A 19,678-nucleotide genomic window follows, 5' to 3' on the forward strand; every position below is an offset into this window, starting at 1 on the left:
ACCCCTTCTTCCCCTTTCCTTTTGATGAAACCCTATGCCCAAATGCCAAATCTGAGAGTCTGAGTAGAACCCCCCTAACCCAGCCAGTCTCTGTGCTCTCTCCGTCTCTAGCTCGGCAGTCGGAACTCAGTACTCAGTAGTCCCTCTCTCGTCTCTCCCCTCACCTCGACAGTCGTCACTCTCAGTCTCTCACGGCCTCACCTCGTCGCTCTCTCAATCTCTCACCTCGTCCACTCACATTGGTCGTCGTCGCGGTCCCGTGCCCCTGCGCTCGCTTTGCTGGCGGCAGAAGCAGACGGAACCGCATCTGGTCCCTCAGGTGGTGGTGGTGGTCATCTTCTTGCTTCTCACGGTCTGTCTCGCACCTGGTCTCGATCTCTCCCTTCCCCGCGCTCTTCGTCGCCGGTAATAGAGGCAACGGATCCCAGTGCGCTGGTCTTCGTTGTCGTCTTCTTGCTTCGAGCCTTGCCGTCAGCTTCTCCCTCGTCATCAGCTTCTCCTTCGCCGTCAGATTCCTTCGTGGTTCGTGCAACCCAATTTGGTGAGTTCACGCTGTTCTTTCTGTTTCAATTTTGTTGCTGTATCACTGCACTTTGATTTTGTTGCCAAAATAATTTGTTGCTGAAAGTTGAATGTGTTGCTGAAATTTGTTACTGATTATCATGAACCTATCATAAATGTGGTTGTTGCTGGAAGTAGAATTTGTTTCTGGACAACTGACTTGAGTTGAATTTGTTACTGAACCTTCTTGTTGTGTTGCTTAAAAAATGCTAAATCTTTTGTTACTGTATGTTAAGGGATAAGAGATAACAGAGTTAGTCAATAACAAAATCAGTTTGGTACAGTTAGTTAGGATTTGTTACTCTGATCTCTGATCTTTCTCTTTTCCAACTCTATTATAAATAAAGCCCTTGCATCCCTCTAAGAGGTGTGTAGAATTGATTCATTGATGAAAGAATAAGATGAAGTTAATTCAGTTCACTAGTTTCTTGTACCTCTCTCTTCAAACTCTTCTTTCTCTGTTTCTGATGTTCTGCATAACATCATAATGCAGTGTTTCTTATGGAAGATATAGATACAAATCAAAATGAGGAAAATGTTGATCAAGCTCTAAAATTGTCCTATGAAGATATAGATGTCGATCTTAAAATCACTTGGACTTGATTATCGATTATGTTAACTTTTGCTTGCTCTTGTTTATTTAAATAGAGAAAGTATTTTGTACTAGAAACTAGTTTATTATCTCTTTTTGCATCATTAGTTGTCTAAAAATTAACATCTGATTATTATTATTATGTTTGTAAAGATTTGCATTTTAAGTTTTAATATGTAATTCTGATTTCACTTATATAATTTTATATTTTTTAAATTATGACCGGGTCAACCGGGTGAATCAATGACCCACCGGTTGAACCAGTGATCCAGTGACTCGGTCATATGACCGGGTGGATTGCCGATTCGGTTCTGATAACTATGATTTCAAATGTTTTTTTTTAAAGCTTAGAAACACTTGAATAGCATTTGTTGCAAGGTATTGACTAGGTTCTGAAAACCGGTTCGAACTGGTCGAACCGTATACCAAAGGGAATAATGATTCGGACAGACGCTGAAATCGGAGATTTGAAAAACTGATGTTGGACTTTCAAACCGGCCGGAAACCGGTTGGTTGAACCGAATCGGGATCCGGCTGGTTTTCTAAATTTTGCAAAAAACGCTGTCGTTTTGGATGCTGATGCCCTAGCCAATTACCCAACCCAGCAACCCTAGCTCCACACAACGGCTAAACGCGAACCCATCCCTCCCATGTCCCTCGAGCTCCTCCTTCCTCTCACCCTCATCGATCTCACTCCCTCACCTCCGTCCAGCTCACGCCGCCGTCGTCGAAACGAGCTTCGAAGCCACTGTCGTTATCGTACAGCTCTGTTCCACCATCGTGCAGCTACTGTTTCAGCTTTGAAAACACCGTCACCGGGTTCGCCTCCTACCTCCGTCGCGCAGCTCTGTTCCATCGTCGCCGGCGCCATCTCTGTTCCACCGGTCAGCCCTTCGGTCGTGCCCTTGTCTCCCTCTTGCTCAAGATCTGCCCTGCTCTGTTCTAGGCTTCTAGCTTCTAGGTATTTTTTTTTTAATAATAATTGTTGAATAATTGTTGTTAGTTAATTTGTGAACTTGTTATGGTTTGAATAATTGTTGAATAATTATTGTTAATTAATCTGTGAACCTTGCTGTTGTTACTGGGTTGAATAATTGTTGTTAGTTAATCCGTGAACCCTGCTGTTGTTACTGAATTGAATAATTGTGAATAATTGTTTTTAGTTAATGTGTGAACTTTGCTGTGGGTTGCTGTGATATTGTAATTGGATTAGATTGTATTGGAGGTACCATTTCAACTAACTTACTAGCAGTTTGTTCTATGTTGAATATATATAATGCGAGACTATCACAATCACAACTTGAAGCCCTATGTTATCATATTAGTTCCACTAGTGGCTTAATCAAAGTTTCTTGTTCGTTGGTTCTATGATTATTATCTTAACAAATCTGACTTTCTGTTACTTTAAGTGTCTTCTCCAAGTGTTGAAAGAATAGTTCGGATTCCAACCGACCTGGATCGATTCAAGGACCGGCCTATGTATGTGAATTACTCCATTGTTAATGATTCTGATAATTCATCTGCAGAAGGTGATGGGGTCTTCAGGCTTGAAACCTTTGACATGGAAACTAAGTGTTGCACGTGGGGTATAGCTGATGTGAGAGGCAACAGAGGGAAAGGAAGACCACTGAATAAGAAGCAAAGAGAATGGCGTTTAAGCACTCCCCTTTCATTACGTTTAGTACGGTTGCACTCTAATATTTAAATTAATTATTCCCCCAAAAAAAGTGTTAATGATATCTCCATCTTCATGTGCAAGTCTGTGTAGATAATTAGGGGAACAGTTCACACATATATCCATATTTGTTAAATTTTTGAAACTTGACAAGTTTGAGGTCTTTGTGGATTCACTGGATTGTAATTTCCCTTTTGTGGATGATAAATTACAAAACTGGTGAACAGATATATACTGTATTATGGAATCAATAAGCAAACTTAAAGCAGGAGGATATATATTATTCCATTCCTTAATTTATGACTCAATCTAGAATTAATGGCATGCAGCATTGGTATCAATAATGTTGTGGTTTATGGCGGATTTTGATGATTGATGATAAATTTGGATGTTGGCATTTTAACTTTTTATGATTTATTTGTTTGCGATTTTGATTTATTTGCTGCCTTCTGATTTTGATTTTCTGTGCTTGATTTTGTTTTTTTATTTGCTGAGGTTATTTGTTCATGATGAATTTGTTTGCTGCTTCATGATTTTGGTTTTTGATTTTCTGAGGTTATTTGTTCATGATGAATTTGTTTGCTGCTTCATGATTTTGGTTTTTTATTTTCTGAGGTTATTTGTTCATGATGAATTGATTTTGGTTTTTGATTTGCTGAGGTTATTTGTTCATGATTTTCTGCACCCCCCTCAGCTCTCGTCACTGCCACAGAGAGAAGCTGAATCTCTCTGCCCTGCATCGTTCCGCCGCTCGCGCCGCTCTCTGCACTGCCGCGAGCTCAGCCAGCCACCACCAACTCTGGGCGGCACTACTTCTGCTCTTCTTCCCCTTTCCATTTCCCAGTCTGTCTCTGCTACATTCCAGGTCCCCTGCCTCATTCCTGCTTCCTGCTCTGTTTCTTTACTTTCTTTTATTAATTCTGTTGTTAATTTTAGTTAGATTGTTGATTAATTCTGTTTGTTAGGATAGATAGATATATATGCTGTTAAGTAGCTAGGTTGTGGTTAGAGGATTCTAGGCCTGATAATTGCTCCGTTCTTGATTATCCAACATGGCTTAATACTGCTTGTTTGCTGAATGATGTTGGTGTGATCATTGCTGTGCTGTTTCTGTTTCATGTGACCTGATTCTACCTGCTGCCCTGCTGAACTGTACTTGTGAAATTAAGTTTGATGCTGCCTCTGTACATGCAATCCATGTTTTTCTCATGTTAATTGCAATTTTTGGATTCATGTGCTTATATTTTGCTGCTACTTGCTGCCCAAATTTCTAGAAATTGCTCTGTTTTTAAACTTGCTACTTAAGAGTTGAACGTGGCACTTTTCAAATTCTTAGTATCACTATATTTCTCTTCCTTAATGATCTATGAAGTTGTTTAGTTATAAACTTGATGTTTGAAGTTGTTTGTGAACCTCTAATATTAAGTTATGGATAATTTATTATGTGAAATTTTAAATTTTATTAAGTTAGAAATTATTGAATTTATATATTTAAAATTATTTTTAGTTTTTTTAATAATTTTATTTAATATTTAATTAAACCGGTTGAATCCCGGTTGAACCTCGGTCGAACCATTGAACCAGTGACCTCATCGGTTTATTGACCGGTCCGGTTATCGCAACCTTGGTTTTAACATTGCGCATCTCCTGCTCGTGTCGTCCTCGCGCCCCCTCGCCTCTCTCCCTCCTCGTGTCTCTGCTCGAGCTTTGCCGTCCTTTGGGTGCTCGTCATCGGCGGTCTTACTCCCTATCGAGCCTTATATTCTGCCAGTTTTTTGCATTGTAAACATAAGGAGAAGGACTGTTGCAGTGCCGCTAGCTTCTCCGCGTCACATTCGTGCACTTTCTCCTCCATACTCTTCTCGTTGGAGGACCACCGAAGGTTACTTAATTGGTCGAACGAGCGGTTAACTGGTAAATCGACTGAACCGGACCGGTTTTTAATCTCCCGGTTCGCTACCCAAAAAAAAATATAAAAAAAAAACCGTCAGCCCAGATGCCAAATCACCCGTCCCCCTCCCCCTTGAATCTCTCACAGACGCTGAAACGCCCAAAGCTCCACTCACCAACCCTAACCCTATCAGAGCAAATCAGCAAAAGGTTGGCTCGTCCTCGTCGTTGGCCGCCCTGTCCTTGTTGTCGAGCTCGTGTCTGTCTTTGCCTGTGGAAGGTCTGTTGCTTCTCCTCGACCTTCTTCTCCTCGGCGTCGCACGGATCTATTTCCGTCGCCCTGTCCCTCTTCGAGCTCTCTCTGTCTCTTTCTCACTGCGACGTCTCTCTCTGCTCGGTGGTGGAGTATTCGCCGTGCCGTCACCTCCCTTTCTCCCTCACTGCCGGTAACCGCTGCCTCAATTTAACAAATCCTAAACTCTCGCACTTTTGTGGACAATTATTACAGAGTTTTATTCTGGTGCCCGGAGGGTGCATGGCCTTGTAACTCTTGGTCTCTCTCACTTTATTTGTCGCTAGTTATATCATCTCTATCCTTTCTATATCCCCTACCCTCGCCATGAAAGTTTTCGCTCTAACTTGCTTTCTTGCACTCCAAATTGTCTGCAATTGATTGAGAAAGCAATTTATATCAGTTTATTGTATTTTGTATGTGTCCTTGAATCACAGAAATCTTATTCAGAAAGCATGCAATTGATTGAGTAACTATTGAGTAATTATTGAGTAGCTATGGTGCTTCACTGCATTGTTAAATTTTGTTAATTTTATTGATTCTGATTTCTGAGTTGTTGATTGCTGGTTTTTTTAATTCTGAGTTATTGATGGTGCTATGGTGGTACTGATTTGTTTATTCTGAACTTAGGGAGAATAATGTTGTGTCTGCTTCTGTTGTTAAGTTTTTGGTTTTTATAATTTTTCATGAAACTGGAATAGTTGTTGATGGTTGATTTGAATAATTTTGTTGATGGTGTTTCACTGCTCTCTTAAATTTTGATGGATGATAGTTGATGGTGGTTTTATTAAATTTTTTGAAGTAATTTTGTTGTTGATTGATATTGTTTTTTAAATATTTTAAATTATATATTAAATTTTTAATAATTTTACTTTATATTTAATTAAACCGGTATGACCGATTTAGTTCTTGCAACCTTGATGAAATGTAATGGACTAATTGCTTGGTTATGAATTTACGATGAGACTTGAATTTGTCAATTTGTTGAATGAGAAGTTTGCTAATTACTAATTTAGTTATCCTGTCGATTGCTGATTTTGGGTTGGTTTGCTAATTTTGAATTGGAAAGAAAATGTTATTTTGTGGTTATGATATTATGATTCTACTAATATAAATAATAGGGATGCACCTTATTTTCAATTTTAATTAGGAGGGCCCTGAAATTACCATTGTTAGAATTGATTGTTAATTGTCTCTAATTAATTGTTGATTGTTAATAGGCTTCGTTGCTACAATGTGATTGTTAATTGCCTAATTGGAATTGATTCTGGACCACGATGAACCATATCGCAACTTCGAACCATTTGTCACATTCATTCTTGTCTCAATAGACCAAATCACATGCTCACAAGACTTATTCATCGTCGTGGTCCATTGATTTCGTCTTTACAACAACTACAATGTCTTTCTCTTCTCCACCGAACCTTCTCCCTGTGGTCCATGAAGAAAGATCCAGACCTCGAATCCGTGCTCTCCCGCAACCGCCGCTGGATTGTCAACAACCAGATCAAGAACATCATCCTCCGCTATCCAAACCAAGAGATCCCCATTGCATCCCTTCAGAAGAAGTTGAAAACCCTTGACCTCAAAGGCAAAGCCCTCAACTGGCTCCACAAGTACCCTTCCTGCTTCGATGTTACTTTCACCGGCGATGAACACCGCTGTCACCTCTCCAAGCGCATGATGAGCCTTGTCGAAGAGGAGGAATCTGTTAGGGAGTCTCAAGAAAATGCTTTCGTTTGCAGGTTAGCAAAATTACTTATGATGAGCGTCAACAAGAGGATTAATGTTCTGAAAATCAATGAGCTGAAAAGGAATTTAGGATTTCCCGATGATTACGTGATTAGGATTGTTGCAAAGTACCCAAATTTGTTCCGTGTTGTTAATGAGGGTGGGAGGAGGAGCTCTATGGAGATTGAATTGATTCACTGGGACCCTGAATTTGCTGTATCCACAGTGGAGGTTGCAGCCAGGAGGAGCGGCAATACAAGGCCAACATTCTCGTGTTCTTTGCCTTTCAGTTGGGTGAAATCATGGGAGAGATTCCGTGAATTCGATTTGGTTCCTTACTTTTCGCCTTACATGGACCATAGGGAATTGGTGGAGGGATCGAAAGAGATGGAGAAGAGGAATGTGGGATTGGTACATGAGGTGTTGTCTTTGACTCTTTGGAAGAAAGCCTCAATAGTGAAGTTGGGTCATTTTAGGAGAGAGTTTGCTTTGCCTGATAGGTTGAATGTGTTGTTGCTCAAGCACCCTGGGATTTTCTATGTTTCCAACAAATATCAGATTTACACAGTTCTTCTTAGGGAGGCGTATGTTGGGTCTGAACTTGTTGAAAAGGATCCTTTGGTTGTTGTGAAGGAGAAATTTGGGGAACTGATGCAGGAAGGGCTTCATGAGTACAATCAGAGGCGGCGTCTCATAAATATGGAGAAGAGGAGGAAGAAAGGTGTTCCTTTGGCTAGAGTAGATGAAGTAAGGTGTAGGAGGAGAAGAAGCGAAAATGCTGACTCAGATGATGATAAGGATGGAAACAATAAGCCGGGAGGTTTGTTTGACCCCGAGGAAAGGAAACGGTTTTATAAAGTTCTGTTTGATGATGATACTTCATGAAATTCTGAGCAGTGTGTGTGTGATAATCTAGTTTGTGCATTTGGTTTATATAAATTTGATATCAACACTTCCCTCCCTGCTACATATGCATACATACACATGGACGCACATATGGATTGAACCTTTTTTTTTTTTTTGGATTGAAATGTCCCTTAAATTGGCGTTTTGACTTTTTCAGTTTTCTGAATTAAATTTTGGTGTGGCTGGGTTGTGTTTACTTTTGCCTTATTGCTGATGATTCAACAGCATGTGTAAGCTGTACTTTCTATATATTAGAAGAGAGACTGAGCGCATAGTCCAGTTAAAACCTACATAACTCTAATATAAGATTCCTGCATCATTTCTCTTCATAGTTGCTGTTGAGTTAAAATAGAAAACCTTATCTTCCCATGTTCTTTGTTATTTTCTTTGGATAATGGTCAATGGTGATTGCCCAATGATGCACAATTCAAAATGTATTGAGCAGTTTTGCTGTGGTGTTAAGTTCATCACTTGCCTTCCACCATTTCTCTCTCTCTCTCTCTCTCTCTCTCTCTCTCTCTCTCTCTCTCTCTCTCCTCACATGCATGCATATATACATACACATACATATATTTGGCAATGATGATGATTATGATTCTGATCCTTTGGAAGGCTTTTGATGAACACCACTGGCTATGGAACGGTCTATGATTAGTTCTAAGCTATGAGATCTGAGGGCACTCCTATGTTTTATACTTTTACCTTCTGTTGCCTGCTATTTGAGCTAGTTGGTTAGATTTGATTGTTTATATAGTAGTTTTGGGGTCATGTTTCTAAGGGAAAATTAGTGACTTAATTTATGAATGATGATGCGCCGCACTGAGCTCTAAGTTACTTTTATTAATTGACTGCATAATTAATAGTGAGGGTTTAGATTGGCTTTATTTAGAGGAAGAAAGTACCCTTTTTTATTTAAGAAAACTTTGCAAAATTTTAAGAGCATTTGGATACAATTTTATTTGCCACATGCTTTGATCTGCAACTTCAAATTTTAAAGAATTGAATTTTGAGAAATTGTTCCAAATTAGTCCCTCCCTCCCCCCTTTCCCTCTTCTTTTATTTATTTGTTTATTTTTTTTTTAATTCTGCCCAATGATGGACAGACAATCTCCTGGCTAACAGGTTTTGTTCATAGCTAGAGCTGCACCAATCTCTCTCTCTCTCTCTCTCTCTCTCTCTCTCTCTCTCTCTCTCTCTCTCTCTCTCTCTCTCTCTCTCTCTCTCGATAACTTTGAGAACTGCGATCTTTCATAATTATTTATTTATTTATTTATTTATTTCTTCCTCATGGTGCAAGAAGTCTGTGAATAAAGCTAGTGGCATAAGCTTTAGCTGATTTCTAGCTAGCTATATGAGATCTGAGGGCTCTGTTTTTCTGTTAGTTTTTCTGGCTAAGTGATTATATAAGTTTGCTTCCTTTTTTGGTGGCTATCTTTGATTTTTATTGATGTCATCTTCTTTAGTTACTGTTTTTTTCATTTTCTCGGTACTGTAAGTGCTACTGCTACTTCACGCAGTGCTATGTGAACTTACATTTCTGTATGCTGTGATGTTGTATGGTTTAGGCCTTTAGGGTGATGTTCTAGCTTCAATTCAGTTCTGCCCTGTCCTGCTCTATTAATATAACAACTACAATACTTCAGAAGTTTTCCTTTGTATTTAGTTTCACTAATTGCATAGGATAATGTCTGCATTGATGAAGCTTTTATTTTCCTTCTGAATCATAAATTTTGATTGTTTTAGTTTGCATTTTATACACATGCATAGTTAACTGCAAAATTTTTCTTTTCCCCTTTATCACGCATTATAATAATTTTGCCAAATGATAGAACATGTTTACTAATGAACAACTCTATGAATATTCTTCATGACTAGACATATATCACCTCCATTACCATCACTATGAAAAGATATTAATATTAAATAAATTCATATATAATAATAATACACAATATATAATTTAGGATTATATTAATTTGTAAAATTACTTAATACAAAAAAAAAAAACATAACTAAGCTTTATAGTTTACGATTTAATTATTATTTTAATAATTAATATAAATCATTAATTAAATTAAAATATAATTATTTAATATAATTAATTATTATAATTATTACTAAATTAATTATTATTTAAATTAACCAATTCAACAAAAAAATTATTTTGTAAAATATAAAAATTAAATTTATTTTTTGATGTAAGTAAATTTAATTAATTATAATTTAATATAATAATATAAATAATATTTAATATTAATTATGATATAAATAATTAATATAAATTATTAATTAAATAAAATTTAATTATTTAATCTAATTAATTATAATTTAATTACTTAATTATTATTTAAATAATTAATATAAATTATTAATTAAATAAAAATTTAATTATTTAATATACCTATTTAACTAATTAACATTATATATAATTATTTATTTTTTAAATAACTTACCAAATAGCAAGTGTTGATTGGATCACAGAAATCCCCATTCAGAAGGACTTTCCCTTGTTAGAATTCGTGTGGGAATTCACTTTCTTCTCACTCCAACGCATAAATTTTTTTTCCCTGACATAACAATAACTGGACTCCAATTTTTTCTGCCGTTGGAGATGTTATACTATAACAAATATTAAAGAGTATAATAAAATAATTACTTATTAATATTTTTTTATCGAGCTCGTTACTATTTTTGTTATACTTTCAGCGTATACAATATTTTATTATTCTATGTTATACCATATTTTTATTATACTATAAAAATTATTAATAAGTACAATAAATATATTAGTAAGTACTATAAAAAATATTATTGAATAATTATTTTATTATACTCATTAATATTTTTTTATAGTAACATTTAAATATGGTATAAAAAGGAGGATTAAAAATAAATATAGTATAGTAATATTATTTATTTGTTTTGAAAATTAAAAAATTATTTTAATTCATTTAGATAATTTTTTCATTATAGTAGTCTTTTATAATTAAATTTAAATTTTGAATTTTTAATATTAATAAATAAAATTAATTATAAAAATAACAAAATTTAAATCCAAAAAATTATTTTTAAAAGAGACATCTTGAAATGAATATTAATTTTAGTAGATGGGTATTTGACAATATTTTTCAAAAGGGAAAAATGAAAATTATTATTCTACATTCTAAAATAAAATTTATTTTTATTTTAAAATTTTAATACATTAATAGTTTAATATATCTAAATGTATAAATCTCATATTTCTTAATATCTAAATGTATAAGCCTCATATTTCTTAAAAATATTGTTAATAGAATGTTTATACGTACGGATATCTAAAAAATAATTGATACATAGAAAAAAATATTGTTTAAATTTATCTCATAAAACTTGTTTTATATACTACACTTTTTTTTCATCTATAGCATCATGATTTTAAAAATTAATTATATTATAACATACTATTTAATTAGGATATATATAAATATATATTTGGAACAAAATTAATATTTTTTAAAGTGTTATTTCAAATTAATTTGTCAAAAGATACTTTGAAAAAAAAGAGATATTAAAAACAAATTTAGATGTGTTGAGGTATTGCCTAATTTTTTTTAATATTTTATTAGAGATGTTTATTTTTGGTAATTAGTTGAATGTAATTTTAGTTTTTTATAGTTAAAACTAAATTTAAAAATAATTTTAAGTAAGTAGTCACAAATCAATAAGTAGAATAGTGTTATATTATCGTCAGATTTGTAACTAGGGTTGTTGCTTCTAATGTTTAATCCATGAAGTTAGGGTGTAATCGGATTGGCTTGGATTGAGTTTGGAAGAAATTGAAAACTGACCTGATTAAATTTGATCGTTTTGAAATAAATCAGATAAATATGTTTTTGTGACTAAATCTGGACCGATCATATCAGTTTGCATTGATTTGAATACTGAATTAGAATTGGATTTTTAAAAACAACAAAAAAGAAAAAAATTTGCAACGAAGAAAAATAAGAATAAACCAATTCTATTACATCCTAACTTCATAGATTAAACATTTGAAACAACAACTCTAGTTATGAATCTGACGATAATGTAACACTATTCTGCTAAAAAAAATTATGCAGTACCTCAATGTTCAATACATCTAAATTTATTTTTAATATCTCTTTTTTCTTTTAAAGTATCTTTTGACAAATTAATTTAAAATAACACTTTAAAAAATATTAATTCTATTCCTTATATATATCCTAATTAAATGGTATGTTATAATATAGTTAATTTTTAAAATCATGATGCTATAGATGAAAAAAAAAGTAATATATAAACAAATTTTATGAGATAAATTACAATATCAAATAAATAATTAAAATAAATAAAAATAAAAGTTATTAATTAATTAGAATTTATAAACGAATTTAATAATTTTAATAATTTATATACCAATAGAACATGTTAAATTTTTAATAGTAAGTCATAAGAGAAAAACTCAATAATAATCATAATTGTTATTTTATTAAAAATATATTTTAGAGGATATAATTAATGTATTTATAGTTTTAAAAAAAATATATTAATTGTTTAATGATCTTATCAATGTACATTAAAAGTTACATTCATAAAATATTCTCTCAAATATTACACCAATGTATGTTATAGTATTAATAATTAATAATAGAAAAGAGTTTTAAAACTCCAAACAATTAAGAAGTATTGTAACATCCCTGTTCCACTCATATAAATAGATCAAGTTTCAAGTTTTAGATACACTCACATCATATTGTCTTAGTATCTTTACTTACATGATTTAAGGAAATGGAGGATCAAAATGCAATGGTGGAAACAATTGTGAAGTTCACTTGGACCATTCACAAATTCTATAAACTGAACTGCAGGGAGCTCTATCTGACACATTCTTCGCTGGCTCTCATACATGGCACGTTGTGTTTGCAATCAGGTACGGATCCAGTAACAACAATGAGGGGCACTTGCCTGACTGCGTTTTCAATTTTTTTTTTTAAAATAATTATATATGATGTGTCTTTATTTAAAATTTTAAATAATTTTACTATGAATAAATTAAATTTAATTGGCTAAAGTTCTAAATTTTTTTCTTATTTTGACTATTATTTAACCTAATCAAATTTAATGTTTTTGCCGGTACTCCTTTATTCCCTCTTCTTATTTTTATATTTTTAACAATTTTTTTTTGTTCTTTGTCTAGCGATTATATTTTTTTATCCAAAGATAAATTTCAAATTTTCTATGTTTCTTTTATATAGTTCTCTATGACTATGTATCTTTCAACTTCATTGTTTTTCTTTTTAAAAATTTCAACTGCAAATTTTAATTCAAACAATTATAGTTTATGTATTAATATAATATTTTATTCTCTTCATGATTTTATATATTATATAATTTTCAATTTATTCATCCTTATTATTTTTTTTTATCTTTTGTTCTTGTTGCTGCATCACTGCACTTTGATTTTGTTGCCAAAATAATTTATTGCTGAAGATTGAATGTGTTGCTGAAATTCGTTACTGATTATCATGAACCTTGAATTTGTTGATGAATTCTCCCTGTTCTTTCTGTTTCAATTTTCTTTCTTTTTTTTCGTTGTTACCTGACAGTTATCATAGTTTAAGTTTTTGTTGCTGCCTGAAAGTTATCATAGTTATCATAGCTGAATTTGTTGCTAGAATTTTAGAAGTAGAATTTGTTGTCAGCTGTAAGTTGAATTTGATGCTGAACCTATCATAAATGTGGCTATTGCTGGAAGTAGAATTTGTTGTTGGATAACTGAGTTGAGTTGAATTTGTAACTGAACCTTGTTGTTGTGTTGCTTAAAAAATGCTAAATCTTCTGTTGGTGAATGTTAAGGGATAAGAGATAAGAGAGTTGGTCAATAACAAAATTAGTTTGGTATAGTTAGTTAGGGTTTATTATTCTGATCTCTGATATTTCTCTTTTCCAACTCTATTATAAATGAAGCTCTTGCATCCCTCTAAGAGGTGTGTAGAATTGATTTATTGATGGAAGAATAAGATAAAGTTAATTCAGTTCCCTAGTTTTTCGTACCTCTCTCTTCAAACTCTTCTTTCTCTGATGTTCTGCATAATGCAGTGTTTCTTATGGAAGATATAGATGCAAGTCAAAACGAGAAAAATGTTGATCAAGCTCCAAATTATTCCTATGAAGTTATAGATGCCGATTTTAAGATCACTTGGACTTGATTTATTGATTGTGTTATCTTTTGCTTGCTCTTGTTTATTTAAATGGAAAAAGTATTTTGTACTAGAAACTAGTTTATTATTTCTTTTTGCATCATTAGTTATGTCTAAAAATTAATATTTAATTATTATGTTTGTAAAGACTTGCATTTTAAATTAATATACGCAATTTAAATTTCATTTGTCTAATTTTATATTTTTTTTAAATTACGATCGGATCAACTGGGTGAATTAGTGATCCACCGGTTGAACTAGTGACCTGGTCATATGACCGGATTGATTGTCGGTTCGGTTCTGATAACCATGCCCTCATGTTCACTTGGGTTGTCAGACTTAACGGAAAAAAGACCTAACGGAAAAAAAGTCAAACGTGATTCTCGTTGTATTGACCTGGTTGATACGGATGCACTCCCGTTGTTTTGACTTGGTTGGTACGGATGTACACCTGAAAAATTTTAAAATGGAATAAATTAAATTTAAATATTGGTATGTCCAAATTTCAAAGAGATAAGAGATTTAAATGTATTTTTAAATTTTAAGAGATTTAAACGTTCGTGCACCAAAAAATCAAAAATCGATTTGTAAACTTTTTTTAAAAGCTTACAAATACTTAAGTAGTGTTTGTGGTGAGATATTGTGATAAAAATATTAAAATTTAAATAAATTTCTGCCCAAAATACTATTTTAAATTTATAAATTCCAAGTTTACCATTTTGCTATTTCTATTAGGGCATCCTCTGTTCTTCTCACCTCCCTCTCCTCTCAATCACAGGTCACCATCGAAGAGCTCCAGTTGAAGCCAGGCCCCTGTCGTCGCCGCCAGTACCACCACCGCGTCGCTGTTGTCGGACCACCGTGACCAAGGTTAGTCGCAGTCACACCTTCATCTTCGTAGGCACGTTTTTCAGTTCGTGTATCCTTGTCTAGCCTCTGTTTCTCTTCTCTTCTCCATGTTCACGTTTCTGTTGTCGTCTCTTCTCTTCTCTTTCGCAGCTTGTCTTCTCTTTCGCGTTCGTGTATATTTTTTTGTTGCAGTTTTATATGAAATTGTATGGAGTTATATGATTTTTTATTGAAAAGTTCACCTGCTCTGATGAAGTTTTTGTATATTTCAGCGTGTTCTGCAGCTTGTCTTCTCTTTTGCATTTGTGTTCTCTGTATTTGAGTATGTGATTAATTGTATATTTGACTGTGTTTGAGTATTCTCAATTTGGGTGGACTTCAATTTGAGTTAAATCTGTTACACAAATGCTTGCTATTTGCTATTTGCTATTTGCTATTTGCTATTTGCTGCTGCTATGAATAATATGTCCAGCTACCCCTGTTATATTAGATTATTTTTTAGTTGATGTTTCATTGTATTGTATTTTATTTTTCACATAGATGATAGTAATGACATAACCATTCATTGGTGCTTGTATGAGTGTTATGAATTATACTTTCAGTAGAGTTAATTGATTATTTATGCTTATTTTGACTGAAATGATCATTTTGATATGAAGGAATGGAGCATTCGGAAATTGTTAAACGATGAATAAAAATTCAAGATTGGTGAGAAGCTTGAACAATTTGGATGAGATTATCAACTAAACCCAAGCTTATCAACGTGGTTGCAGCCGCAGCCATCGCAACAGCGCCTCCTCCAGCTCCGGCGTCAATACTAGCCTCTGCTCAGCCACATCGGTTCTTCAGTGTTCCTTTAAACTGTACAAACATGTTCTCTTTCTTATTCCTCTCTCTCTCTCATCTTACTCAGGCTTTTGCAGATGTTTCTAATTCTCCACTATAACCCTTCTTCCTAGGCTTAGATTAGATGAGTTTTGCTACACAAATCCTCAGCATTTCGCGTAAATCCTTTCAATTTATAAAACGGTTTTCATTTCTCGCAACCCCTACGCTTCCTTCACAGCCCTCCACCACCTCCAACCTCTTAACAGTCAAGAAGGAACAAAGCGGCGTCGTTTCAGTTCCGAGGACACCATTTTTCCAGAAGCTTCCTTTGCGCGACTTATACCGTCGGATCTTCACGGCTCCTGAATCGACGTCCTTGGTGATTTCGATAATCGAGAAGTGGATTAGAGATGGCGGAACTGTTAACTACAACAGACTCCTATCTGTTATCAGGAAACTCAGATCACGCAGAAGATATAGAAACGCCCTCGAGGTATTGCTTTTGCTACTACTAATTACTTTTAATAGTTAATTAAATTATTTAAATTTGTGGGTTTTTTTTCCCTTCTATTCAATCATAGTATAGGATGAATTTTGATCTAGTTGCATATCCAATTGGTGCGAATATACAAGAAATTTGAACATTATTAGTGAGATTTGAATTAGAAGAATTAGACATTACAATTTTGAAAGTGTTCACTGGGGTGTGTTTTGAAGGTCTAACCTTTGTTAAAAATGACTAATGAATTGCATTTTAGGGTGTCATTTCTCAGTGTTCAGTTGACAATTTTGTTCAACGATAGAAGAATGGTATATCTCTGTTTTTGATTCCCTGGGAGTTGTGGGTCGATTTGATTTTGTGACTAAGATTTGAAATAATGCTTCTTTCTCTCAAGTTTTGGGGTCTTTCTATAGCCTTATCTTTATTCTTCTGCTATTACAGCAACAAACTTTGCATGTCGGTAGGTGTGTTGGCTTTTTTATGCCTTTTCATTTACCTTCTATTGAGTAACATGAATCATCTCTACAGGTATCGTCATGGATGTTTGAGAAAGGGTTTTCCAAACATAAATCTGGAGATCTTGCGATAAGACTAGACTTGATTGGGAAAGTTAATGGACTAGAAGAAGCAGAATTCTATTTTAATAGCATTCCAAAGTACTTACAAACTGGAGAATGTTACAGCTCTCTTCTTAATTGCTGTGCTCATGCTAGGGATGTGGCTAGTGCAGAGCGCATCATGGAGAAGATGAGAGCTTCGGGTTTTGCAAGGTCGATTTTGTCAAGAAATGTTTTGCTTAATCTCTACTATCAAACACAGAACTATGACAAATTGGAAAATTTGGTATGTGAAATGCAAGAAGAGGGTATTAATTTCAATAGCTATACATTTGGTACCCTGATAAGTGCTTACGCTGCCACTTCTAATACGGAGGGAATTGACAAGCTTCTCGCACAGTTAGAGCATAATTGGATTCAGTACTGGCATTTAGATTGGACTGTTTATGCTATTGCAGCCAATTGTTATAGGAAACAAGGACTCTTTGATAAAGCTTTTAATGTCTTAAAGAAATCAGAGAGGCTCATAACTAACAAAAAGAGGAGAGTGGCCCTTACTTTCCTTATGACTCGATATGCAGCAATAGGCAAGAAAGAAGAAGTGATGAGGTTATGGAAAATTTTAACAACGGATGGGAAGTTATACAGTAGAGCTTATTTAGCTGTAATTGCTTCAGTTCTTAAGTTTGATGACTTTGAAAGTGCTGAGAATATATTTAAGAATTGGGAATCTAAAAATCTGGGTTTTGATATTCGGATTCCAAACTTGATTATTGGAGCTTACAGCAAGAAGGGCAATATGGAGGCAGCTGAATCTATTGTTGATTGGACAATCATAAACAACGGAGAGCCAAATTCAAAGACTTGGTCCTATCTCTCATGTGGGTATATTGAACAAGGTAATTTTTCAATGGCTATTGAATATATCAAAGAAGCCATTTCTGTCTGTGAAGTGGGGCATCACTGGATGCAATTTTGGGAATCTTTGGCTGCCATTTTTGAATACTTGAAAAGTAAAGGAGATATGGAGGAAGTAGAGGAGTTGGTACGGTTAATTAGGAGCAAGGATCTTGTCTCCCTTGACGTTCACAAGAAGTTGATGAATTGGATTAAGGATGTTGAATCAAATGTGCATGTAATTGATGTGTTCTGTAGAGATTCACATAAACAAACAAATGTAATTTCAAAAGCCAAAGGAATACAGATGCAGCAATGATAAGCAATTCTTGCCATAGGTCTTGCATTTGTTGTACACATTTTTGTATATGTAGGTTAGGATTACTAATTTAACCTAATGGCTTGCTGTCATTCAAGATCTATGGATGCATGTGTGTAAAATGCAGGTTATTTTTCGTATAAACTCTTAAATTGATAGAGTTATCCATTTCAAATAACACTGAAACTTAAATATGTACGTGTTGAATATGATTTCCGACCAAAAAAGGTGTTGAATATCATTATAGAAACAGGAAACATGATAAGGAATTGAATCCATATAAAATTTGTTAACTAGTGACATTTTGCATTTTTGTTAAGAGTAGTTTACCATGAGAAGGGGTTTCTGTGGGGAAAAAAAAACGGTTTCAGATGTTTTAAAAAAAATGCTTTGTTCAAATTTTGACAAAAACCGAAAAAAAGAAAACCCTCTTTACAACTCTACGACTACGGGGCTACGTTCGTTTTCACAGAGAGATTCACCTTAAAAAAAAAAAAGTAGATAATTTAAATCTTGAACCGTATTTTATTTAAGAAGAAGTATAGGGAGCCAACGAAGTATCTGTACAATGTATACGATGGGAGTTTAGAAATGTTCAATTCAGTAAGATATCAGATGTTTATTATTTATGGTACTTGAATGGTTATTCTGGATAGTATGTGTATGGTTATTCTGGATAGTATGTGTATATTGTGTTTGAGAAATTAGTAATATTTTATTCTAGATGTTTATTTTTTAATTAATATTAGGAAAAATAAATAGCCCATTGTACACATTGTACAAATACTCCATTGGCTATTTATTTGACTTAATATGAGTTAAAAAAATGAATATCCAGGATAAAATACTACTAATTTCTCAAACACAATACACTCATACTATCCAGAATAACCATCCGGATACTAGGATAATAAATATCTGATATCTTACTGAATCGAACATTCCTAAACCCCCATTGTACACATTGTACAAATACTCCATTGGCTCTCTATACTTCCTCGTAAAAAAAAAGCAAAAAATGGGAAAAAGAAAGAAAAAGACAGTTGCCATTGTAATTTATTTTTGGGAAATATTTTTTTTATTTTTAATTAAAAAAATCTGTTAAATATGGCTTATTTCAGTGTATCTGTCTATTTTTAGAGACGATAATAATGGTTGCCATTGTTACATATGATTTATTTTTTTTAATTTATAATTAAAAGAAATTCTTGAAGAAGTCATTATTATTGTTTGTGTATTTTTGTGTACTCCTATATACTGTTTGTAGATCTATATACTCTTTTAGAGACGATGATATAAATTAAAAAACTTGCATTTTGAAAACTTTAAAGGGGAGTTCGGGGGAGGGTAAAGCGAACTTGCTATTTTTTATAGAGTTCGTCGGGACAAAAACGATCGTATTTGAAAAGTTAAAGTCCAAAAATCATGTTTAAGAAAATAATAAAATTTTTTATTTTATTTAAAAAAAAAACATCCTTCTTTAGTTCTAATGACTATGTTTGGTTGATATCTCAAAATAATAAAAATATAGACACAAATACATGTAAATACATAGACTCAGAAAAATACTTAATTTTTTATCTTGTTTGATAATTTAGATACAACAGAATATACAATTCAATTTTACTAAAATGTCAATTTTATTCTCACCATTCTTCTCCATCACTATTTTTGCCCAATTCCTCTTTTAGAGTTATCATCAACATTAATACCACTGTAATCTTCAACCAAATACAAAAGCAACAATATGCCAATATAAATTAAATTTAATAAAATCAACAAAATTTTTAATTTGTCGCATATTGTAAAATAAGATACACAGATTTAATTTTTTTAATAAAACATTTAATAAAGGGAGAATAGAAGAAGAAAAGATTGGAGA

General features: G+C 33.4%; 2 protein-coding genes across 22 annotated transcripts; both read left to right on the plus strand.

Annotated features, from left to right (window-relative positions):
• Positions 1 to 4: 4 nt before the first annotated feature.
• LOC112728598 (protein WHAT'S THIS FACTOR 1 homolog, chloroplastic) lies at positions 5 to 7,976 on the plus strand. 21 transcript variants are annotated; one of them, XM_072209938.1, is made up of 5 exons: positions 5 to 541; positions 1,055 to 2,114; positions 2,680 to 2,834; positions 3,523 to 3,693; positions 6,231 to 7,976. In XM_072209938.1, exon 5 carries the CDS (start codon positions 6,352 to 6,354, stop codon positions 7,624 to 7,626), a length of 1,275 nt encoding a protein of 424 aa, XP_072066039.1. In that variant the 5' UTR covers positions 5 to 541; positions 1,055 to 2,114; positions 2,680 to 2,834; positions 3,523 to 3,693; positions 6,231 to 6,351; the 3' UTR covers positions 7,627 to 7,976. The 21 variants fall into 21 exon arrangements, 19 of the variants coding, with proteins under 19 accessions (XP_072066039.1, XP_072066042.1, XP_072066045.1 ...); XM_072209942.1 differs by having other exon boundaries at positions 47 to 541; positions 1,543 to 2,114; XM_029290927.2 differs by having other exon boundaries at positions 54 to 541; positions 1,500 to 2,114; positions 3,489 to 3,693.
• A 3,948-nt stretch (positions 7,977 to 11,924) lies between these two features.
• LOC112728599 (pentatricopeptide repeat-containing protein At2g20710, mitochondrial) lies at positions 11,925 to 17,990 on the plus strand. The gene is made up of 4 exons (XM_025778813.2): positions 11,925 to 12,574; positions 14,623 to 14,714; positions 15,353 to 16,014; positions 16,552 to 17,990. The coding sequence occupies exons 3-4, from the start codon at positions 15,664 to 15,666 to the stop codon at positions 17,794 to 17,796; spliced, it is 1,596 nt and encodes a 531-aa protein (XP_025634598.1). The 5' UTR covers positions 11,925 to 12,574; positions 14,623 to 14,714; positions 15,353 to 15,663; the 3' UTR covers positions 17,797 to 17,990.
• The last annotated feature ends 1,688 nt before the right edge of the window (positions 17,991 to 19,678 follow it).

Source organism: Arachis hypogaea, chromosome 12, assembly GCF_003086295.3.
Source record: "Arachis hypogaea cultivar Tifrunner chromosome 12, arahy.Tifrunner.gnm2.J5K5, whole genome shotgun sequence".
NCBI classification, from domain to species: Eukaryota; Viridiplantae; Streptophyta; class Magnoliopsida; order Fabales; family Fabaceae; genus Arachis; species Arachis hypogaea.